Here is a 19,771-nt window from a genome sequence, read left to right on the forward strand (position 1 = left end):
GGCACCTTTGTACTAAGTCTTGATTTTGAATGCTCCATGTCACAGTGTAAAAATGGAGAATTAGTTGATTGATTTCTCAGATATCGTTAGATTTATATCTACAAAATGACAAAAAACTTATGTGGAATAAGTATGGAAAAAATAGTATGGAATAAGATCATTTTAACCTCCTTGAAGCTATTTAAGATAAAAACTCTGAAATGCATAAAGCTTTAATGTATTTGGTGAGCAGCTTTATTCCACAATCTGTTGGTATTTGAGCAGTTTCAATAATAAAATGAAACATGCAGCTGATGTTATTTGAAAAGCAATAAAATAAATACTTCTGATGATGACCTGAAGTGGTGAGTTATAAAAGACTCAGGCTATGCCCACATTAATGACCAGATGAGAGTTCAAATCTAGTCACCATACAGAGAATGCATATGCCTGGTTGTGATGGACACATTGGGGCTATGCTGAATCAGAGATGAACACATTGTCACTGATAAGATCCAGTCAAACCTGAAGCAAACACAGGTCTCACTTAGCTGTTTCCATCAGTCTTCGGTTGTCTTTGTCTCCAGATAGGACTGGATAGTGTAGTGGTATAGGGACTGGATAGTGTAGTGGTACGATTGCCACCTTCCATGTGGGAGACCTGAGTTCAAATCCCCTGCATGAAAGGTACTACCTCCAGTAGGGGTCCTTAGGCAAGACCCCCTTACCCTACATGCCTACCTGTAAGTTGCTTTGGATAAAAGTGTCTGTTAAATGCATAAACATAAACAGATGAACACTGTAAATAAGCTGTAAAGAGTTTAAAATGTGTTTATTTCCAGGTACCCAAAACAGTTGGCAAAGACAAAGTTCACCTAAAAAACACCCATGCACGTGGACAAAGACTGACACTGCACAGTTTTCCTCTGCAGAACTGGCCAACTAGAGTTTCTTATGTAACAGCTGTCTGCTATGACAAGATTCTGCAGCTACTGCCATAAGGAATGTGCAGCCTGACCCAGATACATTCTCTATGAATGACTAACATTCCCTCACACCTGGAGATTAATCAAATTTTTGGAACTCCTGTTTTGTATAAATCATGTTTTTGTGCCAGAAAAAGAATGGTTAAATCAGGGTTCTCATTGTACTTGTCATGGATGATTGTGCCTGTTTCTTTTACAGTTTTTTTGGTATGGCTGCTTTTGTTTTTGGTAGGTTTAAAAAAAGCTATGTTTGCTGGTGAGCTTTATATCCTATGTAGTTTAGTTCTTGCCCTCTGTCTCCTTTTTATTTTTACCTAAAAGTGTGCTAGCCCACATCAGCCAGTCTTTGAGATATGTTGAGCAAGATTAGGATATAAATGTTAGGCCCATTAACTACTCCCTTTTTATTGTACATTTTGGTCAATAACTCACCTACTATACAGAAAAATGGGAACGGTTAAAACACAACGCAAACATTCAGAGATTTAACTTTCCTTTCTAGCAACCCTAGAATTTTTCAAAGAAAATATTATTTTCAACAAAACTTCAATTTCTCTTTTTACTGTTCCTGGCAATTACAAGAAATTTCTTTCCGCTTCTTTTGCATTGTGTTCATTTTAATATGAGCTGGGAATGGCTGCTGATTGTTGGGACAAGTTGGAGAAGTCAGAATATCTATAAAGTTCTGATGATGGTGGCTTTTAACAAGCCATAGCCCTGACAAGAAGGCTTAATGTCTTGTAAGCTCTTGGACAGCCTTACAAAACATTTGCAATGCTTACATTCTTCTTTTTCCACTCTAAATTTGTACAAAACATAAATAATACACTAATCTTGCTTAAACCATTGAAAATGAACTTTCCTCATGTTCTGCATCCAACTTATACACTGCTGCCTGCACCTTAAGTTGCGTTCTTGAACAAATTTACAACAGACTGGCTGCCTTATACTTGGAAAAACAAACTAGTATGTTTACATTTTTTTAAAAATTAATTAGTACCAGCGAGAGGGCTCGAGGTTCAACTCCCGGCTGGGGCCTTTCTGTGTGTAGTTTGCATGTTCTCCTGTGTAAGTGTGGGTTCTCTCCGGGTACTCCAGCTTCCTCCCACTGTCCAAAAACATGCATGTTCGGTTAATTGGTGACAAAAAATTGTCCTTAGGAGTGACTGTGGTTGTTTGTCTCTGTGTGACCCTGTGATGGACTGGCGACCTGTCCAGGGTGTACCCCGCCTCTCACCCAATGACCGCTGGGATAGGCTCTAGCCCCCCCTACGACCTGACCAACGCATTAAGTGGGTATAGAAAATGGATGGATGGATGAATTAGTACCTTACTTTGCAGGTTAAACATGTCTTTACGGAGTGCCATGCAATAATCACAAAAATATGAGCACATATTTACAGTTGGTGGCAATTTTTTTTCATGTGAAATTTAGAAGAAAAAAAAAAAAATTTAATGAAAGAATGTCTGTCAAAATTAAATGAATGGAGAGCCTGGTAGAGTATAGAATGAAAGGAGTGCCACAAAAAAATACATTAGTGAAGAAAGAAGAAAATGTTTTAGGAACTGAAAAGCGGTATGATGTCAGATGTAAATCCAAATGAATGAAAGAAAAGCTAAAATAGAAAAAAATAAAAGATAAGAAAAAAAAAAGAATTGAGAACTTTGAAGGATCAGCATTAACGTTGTCCAGCGTTTGGAAGAGTTGTAATGTGATAGTCATGCATACAGTAACATCTTTACCTTGGTAAACGTGTCTGATATGAGTTGCATGCCTTCTGAGGCAATACAACATATTGTAGATGCTTGCCAATAAATGATAAATTCTTTCAGTTCCTCCTTAATCCCTCTTTTAATCATTTTCCCTTTTATATATACTGTTAAGTAATTTGATTGTCTTCATTCTATCTTTACAGTATTTACTGTAAAACATCATTTGACCTCAAATATTCAGCTTTTTATTTTGCTTAAGATGGAGACAGTTTGTCAAACCTAATCTACCTTGTTATTGTAAATCTAAAAAAAAAAGATGTTGATCATATTCTGCGCTCGATATTTAGATTTAATACCAATTTTGGCACAAATTTTTATTCACACAAAACTTAACCATAAGCAATACTCTATTCTGTACAAGATTTCTTTATTTTTTCACTGTATTTCTCCCTTGGTCCCATTACTGTTGTTGTATGCATTTCTTAATGATGCTGCAAACTGCTCACACTGCACCTGCAGAAACTAGATAGGGGGTAAACAGGTGGAGGAAAACATTAAAAGGATGATGGGTAAAAGACAAAACATGGGAGGAGAAAAACTCAATACAACGGCAAACGGGACAAACAACCATGCATGCTCACTCAATCCCAGGACCATCTTAGGATCACCAATTAACCTAATATGAACTTTTTGCACACTGGGAGGAAGTTTGCATGCTTTCTCATGTAAAAATTCATTTGTTTACATGAATTTGTAAAAAAACTAATGTAAAAATTTCCCCGGCGGACATTTGAACTGGGAACCTTCTTGCTGTGAAGTGATAATGCCCAACATTGACAGAACTCCAGGAACAGTTGTAGTATACTTATACCTTTATTGTTTGACCCACGTGTTTCAGCTTGTGGCCTTTATCAGGCTCATCACAAACCAACACCATGTGTAAAACAGAACAAAATGCGAACCAAACAATGAAATACAGCCACACAGATGTATTAAGCGATAGACCCTGGGAAGAGTGGGTTTGATAGTTTTAAAACCAAATGTTCTCTCAGGTTTGAGAGAGAAAACTCTGTGCTCTGTACCTTTTTCACAAAACTGAATAGCCTTATAAGTACTCTAAATTCCAAGTGAAAATCAAATGTTAAACAAATGAGAAAAGCGACAATGGAAGAACATCCTCAAAGTTTCACCATAGTTCCAGTAAACCATTTTAGTTACATGAGTTGGTGAAAGGTGAAAATCCGGTGAGGACAATCCTCGTGAAAAATTCATTTTTGCACTAATCGTGTAAATATATTCAAACTACCAAAAACCTTGACTTCGGCTGGGAACATTTTTTTACTTTATTTTAGTAGTTTTCTGCACATTTTTGTATGTCTTATACCCTTATAGCTTATTACTGTTTTAACTAAATTTGGGTCTAAGAGAAACACAGTTTAAATCCTCTATATATCCTGTATATATAGTACAATTTACAATAAAGTTGAATTTACTTCACGTAAGTGGTCAAGAAAGAAACACACTGTTTAAGCAGCATGACATTGGACCTAAATCCAATACAAGTCTGGAGATGTGTCATGATCGATGAGTTTTTGTGTTTGACTTTGTTTTTTGAGTTCTTAGTTTTTCTTGCTTCCTGTTTTATTTTGTAGTTTGCTCCCATGTGTATGCTGTTTAGTAACTTCCTGTTTATGCCTCGTCCTCAGTTCATGATTGACACACCTGATCCTTGTTTGTTATCCCCTCCCTCAGTATATATCCTCCAGCTTTTCCTGTGTTCACTGCCAGATCATTATGTTGTTTGTTGTTGTCGTTTTTGTACTCGTCCTTCTTGTGATTTCCTTGTTGGTTTGTAAATCAATCAGTTTGTCCTTCCTTTGTTCCCTTTAAGTTTTTGTTTGTAGTTTTTTTTTTAGTCCTGCTTTGGCAGTGCCTTTAGTTTAGTTTTCAATAAAGCGTTTGTCCTTCTTCATCGCCTGTCTTCGCCTCTTCAGTCCTGCATTTGGGTCCAATCTCACCATGAACCCAAACAAGCTGTTTTGGGTTTTTTTAGTTTTTTTTTTAAATAAAAGCTGTGGACATGATAATGTGACTGTGTCAAAACAGCTAGTTCACCATTCTACCAAACGTGAGAATGGAATAAAAGTATTTTCTCACTTTTTTAAAAATATTCTGCAGAGCTGCTAGGTTAATAAGAGGATTAGCTCTGAGAAAACATCAAAAAGGATTCCCCAAAATGACCTCAAATCATCATTTATACCAAATCAAACCAAAATGAAGTTATTAAGAGAAGTCATTGTTGTAAATTTAGATTTAAACCCAGCTTTATTAGTCTGTAATCAACTTGACTATTTTTCTTTAGTTTCAACTGTCCCCTGGCTCTATTTTATAGCTATATTGTTTCTTGGTGTTAGACATAAGGATTTATATGCAAAATGTGACAGAAAGCTGTGTTACTGTTTATTTTGTGTGAAAGAGCTTTGTTAGCCTTTTATTTTAAATCATCCAAAAGCCGCTGATGTGAGCCCACTAATTTCATTGAAGTGAAATACAGGCCTGGATGAGTAATGAAAGGTTGCTTGGCTACTGATGTACAGTGGGGCTTTCAAGGACACAATTGCTTGCTGAATATCAATTTAAAAGGAAACAACAGGATTGATAAGTAAAGCTAAGGGGGCTGTGACAGCAGAAGATCACAGTCCTTCTTCCTCATCCTAACTTGGAGACTATCACTTACGTGTCATTCATGATAAAGGTTGTTGTGCTTTCTTATAACAACACATTTTGGTGGCAACAGACATGAAGGGCAGAGATTCTCAGTGATCTGTCGGTGCATGAGTAATAATAGTGAGTTTAGCTGCCATCTGCTGGCACATCATAACATTGTATTAAAGCACAGTACAGAAAAGCTGAGGATAGTTATATTCTTCATAGCTACATTTCTAAAATAATTTTTTGCACATTCATTTATAGCATTAAATTCCATTTTTAGCATGTGGTTCTTAGTTTGCTGGCTTTTGTTTGGGATGCCAGTGTGATAACTGGAGGTAAGTTGTAAAACCACGCCTGGATTTGAGCTTGTTGCAGTTTTCTGTCAGTTCAGCATTTGAGGCAATGACAGTGAAGCGTGTTAGGTTAGTATACAGATATCTTATATTAAAGAACCTTGTTTTAAAGGAATACTCCTGAGTCCATGGGTGTCAGAATTACTAAAACACTAAAACACATACAATCACCATATTCTTCCTTCTTCCTGTTTTGGTGTCTGTGCTACATACTCATTTTTAGGCTCCGTGTGCAGAACTGAAAGGTTCACATAAAACTTGGCAATTCAGTATCCAGTTAGTGTTCCTTTAAAGTAATATTTTTACATTCTAAGACTATGCATATATAGACAGATGAGTTCTAAACACTGGCAGCATGGTGGTGCAGTGATTAGAGTCTTGGTTAGAATCTCTCGATGTTCTCCTCGCCCCTGTGTAGATTTACTGTATGGCTGACTGCCCTTGTGTTGGCCCTCTAATGGTCTGGTCACCTTCCCCATGGCAATGTGTAGAGATAGATAGATAGATAAATGGATGGATATTTGAAATAAAAGCCTTGTTACAACAAGACCAGGACACTTTAAGTTTCTGAAAGTTGTCATAGACTTGTATTAATGTGATTTTCTTTAGTTGTCCTTGTAATTGTGTAAAACTGTGTTAAAACACAAGTAATGTCAGACTTCAAGTTGGAAACTGAGATGAAACAAAGATATGTCAGTCAGCCACACCATTTAAATAATTAGCTAAATATTGTTGAAGTCCACATCCTGCCATCAATACAGTTCTTATCCATCAGGCTATGAGAACAGGATTTGTGGGGTGTCCTGTGGTGTGCAGCAATGGGACAACAGCTGCAGGTGCTTTGGGTCCTGTGAGTTGTGGAATTGGGTCTCTTTGGATCATATTTTTCTGCCACTTCCCACTGATACTAAACTGAATTTGGGATCTGTGCAGTGCATAGGCTACACCTACCCCTTGTTGTCTTTGCTGTGTTCCTCTAAGTGTTCCTGAACAGTTTTTGAAGTCTGATGTGGCATTAGGAGTTATGTCTTGGAGGCCACTGCTATCCAGGGGTGTTGGTACCGTGGGAAATGTGTTAACTAGTTTGTATCTAAATTACATCAACACGAATGCCAGCAGCTAAAGTTTCCTGCAAAAAAACGCATTGAAATGGTATGATCAAAGTTATGCACGTCACTATCTGTAGTTGAATTTTTTATATTTTAAGCATTTTTTCATACAATTAATTTCATACAATGTGAAGTAAAGTGTAAAAAATTGAATGCAACAGAAAAAACTTCCAGTTGTGTTTAATCCCAGTCATCATATTATACTTTAGACCTGGAAAACATGAGGCATCAAGGTTATCTAATTAGGATCTAATCTCAGAAAGAGTCATCACAGAGTTCCTCTCTAATGCGTCCTGTCTCTGTCCTGTCTCATTTTAGCGGTGTCAAACCTGGACATAGAGAGCAAGCTGTCGGCTCACTATCAGGCTCCATGGCACCAGCAACACAATGTGTTTCATCCTTGTACCCGACCACCGTGTCTCGAAGAGCTACACAGAAATGCTCAGCTCAGTCTCAGAGCTCTGCACCAAGGTAAGAGGCTGATCCAGGTTCATCCAGGCTGCACAACTGCTAAATATTGCATGCAGTTTATATGAATTGTGAGTTTTCATGTATGTGTTTGGGGTGCACAGATGAACAACAGCGTCAGCGGTCCACAAGTCGGGAGAGAAACAGGGTGACCATCTCTATCTCAGTGGCACCCCCCATGCCTACCTTCCCCTCACCGCACACTATCCGCCGGCAACAGAGAAGTCGCCTGGCACGAGCGGTGAGGTTCACACACAATGACATTACAAAATGAAGTCAGAATATGATAGATTTTATGATCACCTAATTAGGAGGCAATTGTTCCAAAATGGTTTACTGTAAATGGCAGCAAGATGATCAGGAACAGAAACTTCTACATTAGAGAAACTGATGAGATTGTTCACTTTTATCAGGTAAACATTAGTCAACATAGAAAAGCAGTCAGAAGAACACCAAAGTTAATGCCCTATCTCTCAGTTTTAAGACAGTGAACTGGATCAGAACCAAAAAGTTGATAGTTTCTCCCTTTGGCCATCCTTCACCTCTCTCTAAATTCTGATTGAACTTGGCCTGCTAAAAAACAGGCGAATGACATTTGCACCTGTACAAAAAGTTTGACAGCTTGGACTTTAATAACAGTAACTAATGAGTTATCACTACATGAGTCTGTATATTAGCTTTTGAGAACATTTTGTACAAAGCATTGTTATCAATTTATATACTAAAACAGCATTTCAGAATAAAAACAAAAAGTTATTTTGTTAAATGTGTAGAAACACAGATGTCTATCTTTGAGTTGCTCAGATGAGTTTCAGTTTCTTATTTCTTATACTCCTAATGTTTAGCGACAGTTTACAAACTGACCTTTGAGGCAGGTCACTATAGTCAATAATCATACAGTACAAATGCCTAACTTACACATTTAACACAATAACTTGAAGCACATTTGCAGCTAAAGTGGAAAGTTGCACATGCCTTGTGAGCTTTTGGGCATACAACAGACATTAGATACATTTTCTGTGTATGATATTCATATTCTTGATCATCAGCACCTTTCATTAGAATTGAATGTGTTCCAGTAAACTGATACAGTTTTTCATTCTGATTTTGCCATGTAGCAAGAGAGAGCGGACAGGGAGCGGGAGTTAGACTACCAACCCAGGAAGGTAAAACAAAATTATGTAGCTGTCTCTGTTAACATATCAGCAGATGCTGCTGAAAGATTTCTGTTATATAAATCTACTCATGTTTCTGGTAACTGCTGTGTACATGGTATTTTATATGATATCACACCACAGGCCTACGTAAGATTTCAGTAAACATTTTCATGTGGATTATATAGTGGTTTCATTGAAACTTGTTTACTGTATATCTCCATCCATTCTGTTTTGTTTGCCTCAGTTATGACGCTGAGCTTAACTTATTTCTTTCTAAAACTCTTGAAGGAGAGGACTGTGAGAGAAACGGAGATCCAGACCATACAGAGAAAAGTAAGCAAAGTCTGTAATTTCACAGGTGACAGGTTTAACTGATTTAGCCTGTGTTTGCTTGACAAGGCTTTTTTTTTTTTTTGGTTGTTTGTTTTCTTTGCCCACAGGAGAGGCAAGGGAGGGAGGCAGATATTCAGACGATCCAAAGAAAGGTGAGAAACAGATATCTACCACCACAGATTATAAACCAGATTGTTCTTAATGTAGCAGAACAAGATTGTAACAAATAAACCATCTACACCTTCAAAAAAAAAAATGATTTAAAACAATGCAGCATTTCATTAATCTGTCACCTTTTGATTTTTCTTCATTCTTATAATCTAAAATGATCAACTCTTTTTGATTATTCATGTCATCATCTTTTTTTAAAATTTCTTTTGTTGTATTTTGTGTTCATAGTTTGAGTGCTTTTACCCACTTGACACTATTGAAGGTTGCATCTTCATTCCATGGACTAGAAAGGTATCAATCATTTGTGTAGTTTGACTTTTTCTTTATTATTTATTATTTCTTTATTATTATTTTTTTTTATCAGTTGATTTTACATTATTTCTTGGTAGCAAGACTTTTATCATTGCATATCCACTGATGTTACACATACTGCCCATATAGTCAAGTCAAGTCAAGTCAAATTGATTTGTATAGCACTTTTCATGTACAAAAGCATTCAAAGTGCTTTACATAAAATGAAACCAATGCAGTGGGGAGTGGAAGAGAAACAATATAAAGAGAAACAAATAAAATTATTAAAATGATATTAAAATTATTAAAAACAAGCAACAGTCTAGATAAGTTAAAAGATGATATACATTCCTATACTCTGTAGTCTGTAGCTTGCTAAAACATAAAGTTTAGGCTGTGTCAGCACCTACCCTATATAACCTTGCTAATCTCTTCTGTGTTTTCCAGGCTGCCTCGACAGGGGAAGATGAAAGTGGTGAGGTCTTGGGAGGCCACAGAGCCAAGGCCTCAGCCCCCAGTACCCCCTTGACACAAGACAAACAAACTAACTGGTCAAAAGAAAACATCCCACCATCAGATCAAAAGAAAACCGGCGATTCTCATGCCATTTCCTCATGTATCATTCCAATCAATGTCACAGGTAAACTTAAGAAGAAAAACAATAAAAAAATAAATAAATTAGCTTAACTGACCTCACAACAATCAACAGTGCTAACAAGAGGCCAGACACAAACTGAATGTGGAAAAATCAGAAATTCTAACCACCAGATTATTTGGTAATGAAAACGATTACTAAAAACAAACAATATAGCACACACACATAATATATGACTGACATATAGAGTTTTTTTTACCTGTACAGTACATATTGTATTATTACTCTTTTGTCTTTTAAGTCTTTAATGGCCGCCCTGTTGTATATGCAGGAGTCGGTTTTGACAGGGAGGCCAGTGCTCGTTGCTCTCTAGTCCACTCCCAGTCGGTTCTTCAGAGGAGAAGGAAGCTGAGGAGGAGGAAGACTATCACAGGAATACCTAAACGAGTACAACAAGACATGGGTATGTAGGATAGTGTAGGATAGTGATCACAAAGATGGAAAAAAAACTGAGAACTGTATGCTGTATGCTGTAATCTTGTCCTAACTCTAAATGCTTTGAAGATAAGGTCTGCACAGATATTTCAGAAACTGGACTTGCTGTTTTTCCTATGCTTTCAGACTCAGATGAATCACCTGTAGCAAGAGAGCGCACAGTGATCATCCATGCCAACCCACACCAGCTCTCTCTCTGTCAGGAAGATCTCTCAATTAGTGGTCGTCTTCATCACACTCGTGACTCTGGCTGCCAGACAGATGACTTCCTTATAGCATGTATGTTTCTGAGAACAGATACACTATCTTGCCAAAAGTATTCACTCACCCATCCAAATAATCAAATTCAGGTGTTCCAATCACTTCCATGGCCACAGGTGTACACATTCAAGCTCCTAGGCATGCAGACTGCTTCTCCAAAGGCGCTCAATGAATTCCAGCGTGGTACCTTGATAGGATGCCACCTGTGCATCAAGTCCAGTCAATAAATACTCCACTGTAAACTGTCAATGGTATTATAACAAAGTGGAAGCAATTGGGAACAGCAGCAACTCAGCCACGATATGGTAGGCCATGAAAAATAACAGAGCGGAGTCAGCAGATGCTGAGGCGCATAGTGCACAGATGTTGTCAACTTTCTACAGAGTCAATCGCTAAAGACCTCCAAACTTCCTGTGGCTTTGAGATTAGCTCAGGAACAGTGCGTCTGACTGCATTGTGCTAAGTGTAAAGTTTGGTGGAGGGGGGATTATGGTGTGGGGTTGTTTTTCAGGAGAATGGATTAAGAATGGGATGTCACTTCATATGCGTTTAAAGGCAGATGAGCGAAATCTTTTGGGAATATAGTGTATGTATATAAGGTTATTGACTACAACTTTTTTTTAACTTTACACACTCTCATATTTTAGCTTTACACTTGATGTGAAGTATGTAGTTTAATGCTTGAGTTCAATCTATCCTCTTGCATTGATGTCAATGTTATGTTTGAACAGGGAAATTGTCTAAAAGCTGCCTGTACACATTTATCCTCTCACTGGAGCCACTGATTCAAATGACTTATTTATGAAACCATGGTATAGTCTACACACATGCAAATTAATTCTGTCTTTTGTTTTTTCTTTTTAGGTACAGCTGCTCCCTCCAGAAGGCGAATTAGAGCTCAGCGTGGCCATCAGGGAATCCCAGCCTCTCTGTCCCATTCAACAGGCAACATTTCCTCCCTAGGTGACCAGTCAGACTCCACATACACCACAGCTTCAGCCCATGGTGGGCGATTGCGCTCACGTAGCCTTCCACGAGAGGGAGGACGTCTGATAGACAGTGACGAGGATGATGATGATGACAATTATGATGATGATGATGATGAAGATGAAGAACTGTCCCCTTATGAAGTAGAGGACTTCATTCCCCCAGGGCCCAGTCCAAGAATGAAGATGATGATGATGAAGGATGAAGAAGAGAGCACTGATGATCAAGCAGCTCCTGAGCCACTGCAACTTGGAAGCCTAAAAAGGTTGCAGCGATCTAGCGAAAGAGACAGAGGAAGTGGAGGAGGTGGGAGCCCAGAGCATAGTTGGATGGAGAGGGGTCGTTCTCGCTTGCCCCGCAAAGCCGATATGGGCAGCTGTGAGATCTCATCCAGTTCCGATACTTTTAGCAGCCCTATTCACTCAGTGTCTACAACAGGAGTTCTAGGCAGCCATGTCGACCACAAAGAAGACCACCAGTCATCAAGTGGGAACTGGAGTGGTTCCAGTTCCACTTGCCCCTCACAAACTTCTGAAACCATTCCCCCGCCATCCTCTCCACCCTTGACAGGCTCATCCCACTGTGATTCTGAGCTATCTCTTAACACTGTGCCCAATGCCATTGATGAAGGATTTTCACTCGATCCTTCATACCACTCTGACCTCAGACCCCAGGGCCAGGGCCACAGATCAAGCTCATTTACATCCTCAGCCACAGACCAGTTGGATGATGCTGGGGTCAGTACAGCCAGCGAGGGGGAGTGGACATACCCTCCAGACCAAGACCAGACTGATCCAGATCAAGACCCTGACCAGACACAAAACCTGAGTCAGACCCATGGACTAGTCCAAGAATACACCTCAAAACAAGGTCTCGAGGACCAGACATATTTTAGTGACAAGACTAGCAATGCTGAAAAAGAGCTTGTCTCTCATTACCCATCTGATAAGGAAGGTTTTTACTCAACCTCTTTGAATTTTGGGGAGTGTAATCAGAATTACAGAGAATACATGTATAACTATGCAGACCAAGGGCCTGATTGTGGTCAGCCCAACGCTATGGCTGCACCAATATCCCATGGAGTTTACCCAGAGCCCTCAAATGACTTCAGAGCAAGCACTATGACCCTAGGAAGGACTTGTCGTCCACTGAGGAAACTGAAAATTAAACCTCCTCCACCCAAACGGACCTCCTCGCTGAAGGAGACCAGTGGTTGTGTTGATATTGGAACAGACACACAAGCAGATCAGGATCAACCAAAGATGGTTAGTGAACAAGAAATTACCTTGTCTTCCACAGATATGAAGTTAGAACTGGACCTAGAACTTGGAGGTGCTCCAGAACCCTTACAGACATCTTGTCTAGTGGCAGAGCCTTTGGGAACATGGGGCATGGGACTGGGTGAAACCATAGACATAGTAGAGCCCATGTCCTTTAGCTCTGCAGATACACACTCTTTTAAGGATGAAGGTGCAGTGCAATCTGACTATGCAGACCTGTGGCTTCACAACAGTGAGTTCAAATCCAACAATGGTGAATACACATCTATGTCAAACTCAAGCACAGCCACAGGTACCACTGTCATGGAGTGTATAAAGTCACCAGACAGCTCTTCCTCTTCCACAGAAACACAAACCCAGGCCACTGCCCAGGGTTCAGAGACCAAGACAACTAGTCCACCTCTCCCACCTGGAGACTTTAAACTTGGGTCACCCGAGAAACTAGCTGGCCTGGCTTCACCATCAAGTGGCTACTCCAGCCAATCAGAGACCCCAACATCAACCTTGCCCTCAACTTCTGCAGCATTCTTCCCAGGGCCACTGTCTCCTTCAACTGGCAAAAGAAAGCCCAAAGTACCAGAAAGGAAGTCTTCTCTCTCCTCCCTCCAGCACTTTCCCAGGGATGGAGCTTGCATTTCCTCTTGTTATAAAAGAGACCCTGACTTTCCACCTCCACCATCTCAACTTGATCTCAATGTTCTCCATGGTGGCTATATGAGACACACACTATCCCACAGAACACACCACATGCACACACTCCACCACAGCAAACATAGAGTTGCAAATGTTATAGCCACTGGAACAAAAATGTTGGCTCCTGAGGCATCAAATAGCAACCCACCACCAAGTTTAGGCTCTGTTCCACTAATTCCCAACTCAAATCTATTGGTGATAACTCCATCTGCTCTTCGTTCAGTGCAGCTCCATTCTATTAGCCAACCTATCGATTCACAGAGTACTTCTACCACACTCCAGGAAACAAAAAGTGGAACAGAGACTGTGACAAGACCTAAATATCCTCCCAGTGGTTCTACTCTGGCTCCTCCACCTGTGAATACTAGGCCTCTCCCTCCTCGCAGGCCACCTCCCAGACCACCATGTCATGACCACACCTCCTCCCCTGAACATTCACAACCCACTCCCCCTGGCCGCCACCCTGATGGGCCTCCATCCTATGAAAGCCTGCTACTCAGGCAGGACCGCTATGGGCCTGGAACATTCTGGGCTATGACTGCTTTCAGAGCTCGGATGGATCCATCATCAGACCTTTCTGAGGACAGCTCACCCCTTCATAGACCAGTGCCACGTGCCCCCCACCCTTCACCTGTGGATCTACACACGCATATCCACTCTCACGCAGAGTTCAGAGGGCTCACCCACTCAACTCATGCACACTCTGAGTTTAGGGTTTTGGGGGAGCGTTCGTTCTCCCAGGATGATGATGAGGATGAAGATGAGGAGGAGGAAGAGGAAGAGCAGGTCAAAGAGCCACCGAAGGCTGCATGTTTCAGAGGAGGCATGCGAACTGACCACCCTCCACCACCAGCATATGAATTTGCTGGGGGATCCCACTCAGACTCAGGGCCCTGGGCTAGTCCAGTAAAAGTGCCTGGTAACACAATAGAGACATCGCAACCTTACCTAATCAGCGATGCAAAGAAAGGAGGACGTGAAGTGCAGGACGAGGAGGAGGAGTTGATATCAGGTGCTACCCGAAGTGCCCATCAGCAGCAGCCACAAGAAAGCAAAGATGACTCCACCACTCCTGACACTGAGGATTACTTCAGTAAAGGTAAAATTTTGAAACAAATTCAACTGATAAAAAGTACTCTTTTGAAAAAAACAAACTATTATTACCTTAGAGTGTATATAGGTTTGTTATTTTAGTGTGTGTACTAAACAATCAGACAACCAGATGATACATGATAGAGATGTTGTGTGCCCAGATTCCACACCAAGTGATAATTCACTCTCCCCTCTGACGGATGACACCAAAGTGGATGACGACATTATCATCACATCACCCAACAAGACCCGTACAACTGAAGACCTATTTGCCATGATACACAGGTGATGTAAATTTTGCCAATACATTTGAGTCTTTTCTTGTAATGTCTCGGTACTGTTTGGAAAGTATATCTATTTTCAGATTTTTTTAGATGATCTAGTAACTTTTAAATGTTAAGTGTGTATGGTGTTTATATTATCTATTTATCCACTGTGTGTGTCTTAATCAGGATTATACTGTGATTTCTTCATTTAGATCCAAGAGAAAGGTCCTAGGGCGTAAAGACTCAGGAGACCTAAATGCAAAGTCTCGTCTCTGCCCTACAGCACCAGTAACCCCCAGCAATGTGTCTACCGGCATTGTCCCTCCAGCGCCTCCTCTTAACTTTCCAGCTACCTTAGCCAATGCAGTTATGTTACAACGAGCACCTGTGCCAATCTATCGCAGCGCTAAAAAATCCAGCACATCCAATGAAGAGTTTAAACTTCTACTGCTGAAGAAAGGTAGTCGATCTGACTCTAGCTACCGAATGTCAGCAACAGAAATTCTGAAGAGTCCTATTACCCCTAAAACACCAGGAGAGACTCTGCAGGAAGGACCTGTTAGACAGGCCGAGGAGCCACCCCCTACACTTCAGGAAACTCCCATTTCTGGCCTGGATCCAATCCAAATACCAGGCCTTTTTCCAAGGGCCAACTCTGAGAGCTTCACCCCAAAAACCCTGCCCATGTCAGCCGCATCTCGACAGGGACGTTCTCGGATCCCCCCAGTCGCCAACAGCAGCCGCTACAGTACACGCAGTCGCCTCTACACAGCCCCCATGCAAGCCATTTCTGAAGGTGAGACGGAGAACTCAGATGGGAGCCCCCATGATGACAGATCATCCTAAAACCTCCTGATGAGAAAAGTAATCTATTCTTAGCTGTGTCCTACATTTCAGATGCTCCATTCTCCCCTTAAAATCTTGGATAGCTGTATAATCAAGATCAATTGAGTAATTCTTGCAACATATGAAATCTGACTTGCTGAAATGCACCCAGTTACAGATACACCATTTAATGGGTGGCCGACTGTTATGAGATACTGTATCATAAAGGAATGATTACAAAAACCTTGAGGATATGCCTAAATACTGTATTATCTAAAGACTAGCTCCCATCCTTAACAGTGCAAGACTTATTTTGATTGAACACTCTTCTTTAAAGAAAAAAACTGGCTCAATTATTTGGAAAATAATATAAGGAGATTTATGGAATAGACAGAGTTTGTGTGCATGAACAAGTACACACAACATCAACTGAGATTTCTACTTCTTGTATTTTGAATGGTGTGTGTGGGTGTGTGTCACTTGGAGACTGTTTTTTTTATTCAAATTTAAAATTCTTATAACATTTACTATTCTTTTAACTTAGAGTGCCCAAAGCATCGGCCAGATTTCAGAGTCCATACTCAATATTCCTGCCAACAAGCAAGGTCTTTTTCGATATGGAAGTCACTAACAACATCTCAGCTCAGCACCACCTTATTTATTATGTTTCCAATTGCAGACCAGGCTTAGACAGAGCCAACTTTATTTGTTCACAAAAGTGAAATCTAAAAAAAACAAAAAAACATGATGCATGTATTTTTGTAAAATTGCGCCTCAGATCATAATGATTATGCTTCACCATGTTGCATGACCTATGTAGAAACATCCCCTGGATCCTGGTTTCTGTCAACATTCTTGTGGTTCTTTTGTTTTATGAAATAATTAAGTCAACTAATAATTTTTAATTCTTTCATTGCAAAAGATTTGAGTGGCATTTGTGTCACACTGCCAGTGATCTAAAAGAAATTTTCTTGGATTTGAGTGTCTAACAAAAAAGAGCAAGGGAGCACCTTTTTGGTTAAGATACAGGCTAATTTTGGACAATCGCACAGTGGCCTTTCTCTAACATAGGTGGTTATAAGCAGGGAATTTTAAATCCCTATACATATACATGGAGCTGTGCCATGTTCCACCTGAATCCAATCAAATATTTATTTAAATCCAACCTTGAAATCTATAGCTTATTATTATTAGACTTATTAAAGCTTTTCAAGCTGCTGGCCAGTGTTACACTGCTGATTTGAAGCAGAAAATGTTCATTTCATAGCAAACATAAATATACCATTGAGTGCAGACGGTGAAAATGCTTTAGAGGGTCTTCAGTCGGTTTGACTAGAAGTTAATTTGGAAGGGTTTCCAGAACCATCCTCGCTTTTGCACTTCATGACTCATTCAAAATATTCCTTGAAAATAAAATATATCTTATAATGAAATGCATATGTATATTTGTACTGAATATAAAAACTCATATCTATATAAAAATGACAAGCAGAAATCTTATGGGGAATCAATCTGAGTGTAGCAAAGAAGAACAGGTATCACTGAAAACAATACACATGGATTTTTTAGCAGTGTACTGTTCTCCTCTCCTTCATTTGCACTGACCTAGTAGCATAAGACAGGTGAAAGCTCAACCCAGTGGCTGGTGTATACCATTTTAAATACTTCAAACCTCATACAAGGCAAAATCTGAGAGAGAGGAGGCAACAAGACAAAAGAACAACATACTATGGATATTTAAAAGTCAGTAAAGTACCTACTGCATTACTGCTGCTTTTCCAACCCAACAACAGGCTTTAACAATGCCATACAACCTCCCTTATCCTTCCAATAATGTTGAACATGTAAACTATCCAATGTGTAAGAGAAAACAACTATCATCAGTGGAAAACTCGAACTCTCACCTGCCTACCACAGCAAACACAACACATATACTTCTTATTTTCAGAGACCTTACTTCAATTGAAACCATTCACTGTATTCTGTGAATACCTCAGCAAGCATATTACTATTTTATTGTAAATGACAGACAAATCTGACAGACAGACAGACAGACAGACAGACAGATAGATAGATAGATAGATAGATAGATAGATAGATAGATAGATAGATAGATAGATAGATAGATAGATAGATAGATAGATAGATAGATAGATAGATAGATAGATAGATAGATAGATAGATAGATAGATAGATAGATAGATAGATAGATAGATAGATAGATAACGAACTACAACTGTTTAATACTCAGCGAATCTCAATTGCAGAACTGACACTGTGTAAGATGGAGAGTAAAAAGCTGTGAAAGGACTAGAATTTTACATTCATCATATTTCTGAAGCGCACTTGTTCCTGTCCATTGTTTTACCTGTTGTGTTTTCTATCGCATGCAATAAGTAAAGGGGGGGCTGGGGGCGGTGGGAGGGGGACAAAAAGACACCACCAAATCATTATTTTTATCTTCGGGATGTCTCCAGAAGAAAATATTTTGTATTTTCTGTTCAAATGTCAAGTTCAATAGTGTGTTCTATAGATGTACAAACTGTCTGGCTAATTCTGTTCTGTATAGTTGTGATCACACACAGGGGTTTATCTTGTACTGTATATCTACTCACTGGACAATCATGCTTATAAGAGACTGTAAACGAAAATTATATAGAATCTGTCAAGAGGATGAATCTGGATACTTTTGGTGCTGGGTCCTAGTCATGCTGGAGCTGTGGAAGTGAGAGAAATATTTTCCAGGAGAAACTGCTGATCACGTTAAAAAAAAAAAGCATATCTGGTTAAGACTTTTTCGATATAATGTATACATTTTAAGAATATATATATAAAAAAATAGAAATGGAAAAAAAATATCCATTCATAAACCCAAAAGCTTGTTTGATCTGATCGGAAAGTCCACTTTTGACTCATAGCTAAATATTTTTATTCACACAAATATTATTAATTAATATAATGAAAATCTGACCATTTGTTTAGTGTGATTTTTCCCTACTGTACCTGACACTGATACCATAGACTGTTTCCTTTATTTGTAAAAGCAGTGGATAGAGGATTTACTGACCCAATTTGGTTATAAATACAGACTTTGAGGCTGCCATGCAGACTTCACCCTGTCAAACCTAAGTCCTGAGCAGCTTGAGAATACAACAGCAGAAGAATCTATCAATTTTATTGATTTCATTACCAACCTGTGTCCAATGTCTGTGTGCAATTTTAACCGAATGGGAAGTATGACACACACTTGATATTTTTATTCAGAGGTGTACAGTATGGAATATCACTAAGCAGACTATAAAAAAACTGACAGAGCAGGAAAAAAATGTAGACATTGAAAAATAAATCTGTAACTATTTAAAAATAGCTCCATCTTTAAAACTAGTTAGGATTTAACAGATTTGAATCAATTTTGTATTTTTGTATAAATCTGTACATACGTTTTTGAAGAAAAACTGTTGCAAATTCTTTCTTTTGTAAAATAAACCAATAAAAGATTAAAAACAAGAGTTTTTTTTCCTCAAGTTTACATTTCCAAGCCTTTGTATATTTTGGAGCTGTGCAACACCTTCAGTCTTGTATTTATCTATTTATTTTTGGAGGGGCATTACATCATTGTGAAAATCTCATTATTCTATATCTAATTCATTTTAACAGCTCATCAAGCTGCTTAGTAACTGTGCATAGAAAAAAGCCAATAAATGTGATTGCATTGAAATAGAAACCCTTTTGTGTGACAATTCATTTCCTTCTTCCAAAGAACAAAGTGCACTAAGAACATTTCTCCACTAGATGGCAGTATTTAAACATTATCTCGTTTCTGGGTTCTGAAACGATGCTTGAGATATTCTGAATTTTAAGGAGCCAACATTTAATAAAGTCCAACCCTGACTCACTGCAGTTCACAAAAAACAACTGCATCTGCCAAAAATAAATTGAAAAAAATCAAGAAAAATCAAATATATACATTTAAGACTAGTTCAGGCTAATGAGAATTTACAATAC

The 19,771-nt window shown here is 39.1% G+C and overlaps 1 protein-coding gene across 1 annotated transcript in view; it reads left to right on the top strand.

The window, feature by feature from the left end:
- nhsb (Nance-Horan syndrome b (congenital cataracts and dental anomalies)) overlaps positions 1–19,455 on the top strand; it is a 57,578-nt gene extending 38,123 nt beyond the window's left edge. Inside the window, exons 2-12 of the mRNA XM_072380853.1 lie at positions 7,171–7,323; positions 7,425–7,561; positions 8,439–8,486; positions 8,766–8,810; positions 8,918–8,962; positions 9,720–9,912; positions 10,199–10,330; positions 10,489–10,641; positions 11,488–14,682; positions 14,837–14,960; positions 15,154–19,455. Of these exons, the coding sequence (XP_072236954.1) occupies positions 7,171–7,323; positions 7,425–7,561; positions 8,439–8,486; positions 8,766–8,810; positions 8,918–8,962; positions 9,720–9,912; positions 10,199–10,330; positions 10,489–10,641; positions 11,488–14,682; positions 14,837–14,960; positions 15,154–15,787 (4,859 nt within the window). The 3' untranslated portion in view covers positions 15,788–19,455. The remainder of the gene's footprint in view (positions 1–7,170; positions 7,324–7,424; positions 7,562–8,438; positions 8,487–8,765; positions 8,811–8,917; positions 8,963–9,719; positions 9,913–10,198; positions 10,331–10,488; positions 10,642–11,487; positions 14,683–14,836; positions 14,961–15,153) is intronic.
- Positions 19,456–19,771: the final 316 nt, after the last annotated feature.

Source organism: Leuresthes tenuis, unplaced genomic scaffold (genome assembly GCF_036924035.1).
Source record: "Leuresthes tenuis unplaced genomic scaffold, fLeuTen1.0.hap1 SCAF_2, whole genome shotgun sequence".
NCBI classification, from domain to species: domain Eukaryota; kingdom Metazoa; phylum Chordata; class Actinopteri; order Atheriniformes; family Atherinopsidae; genus Leuresthes; species Leuresthes tenuis.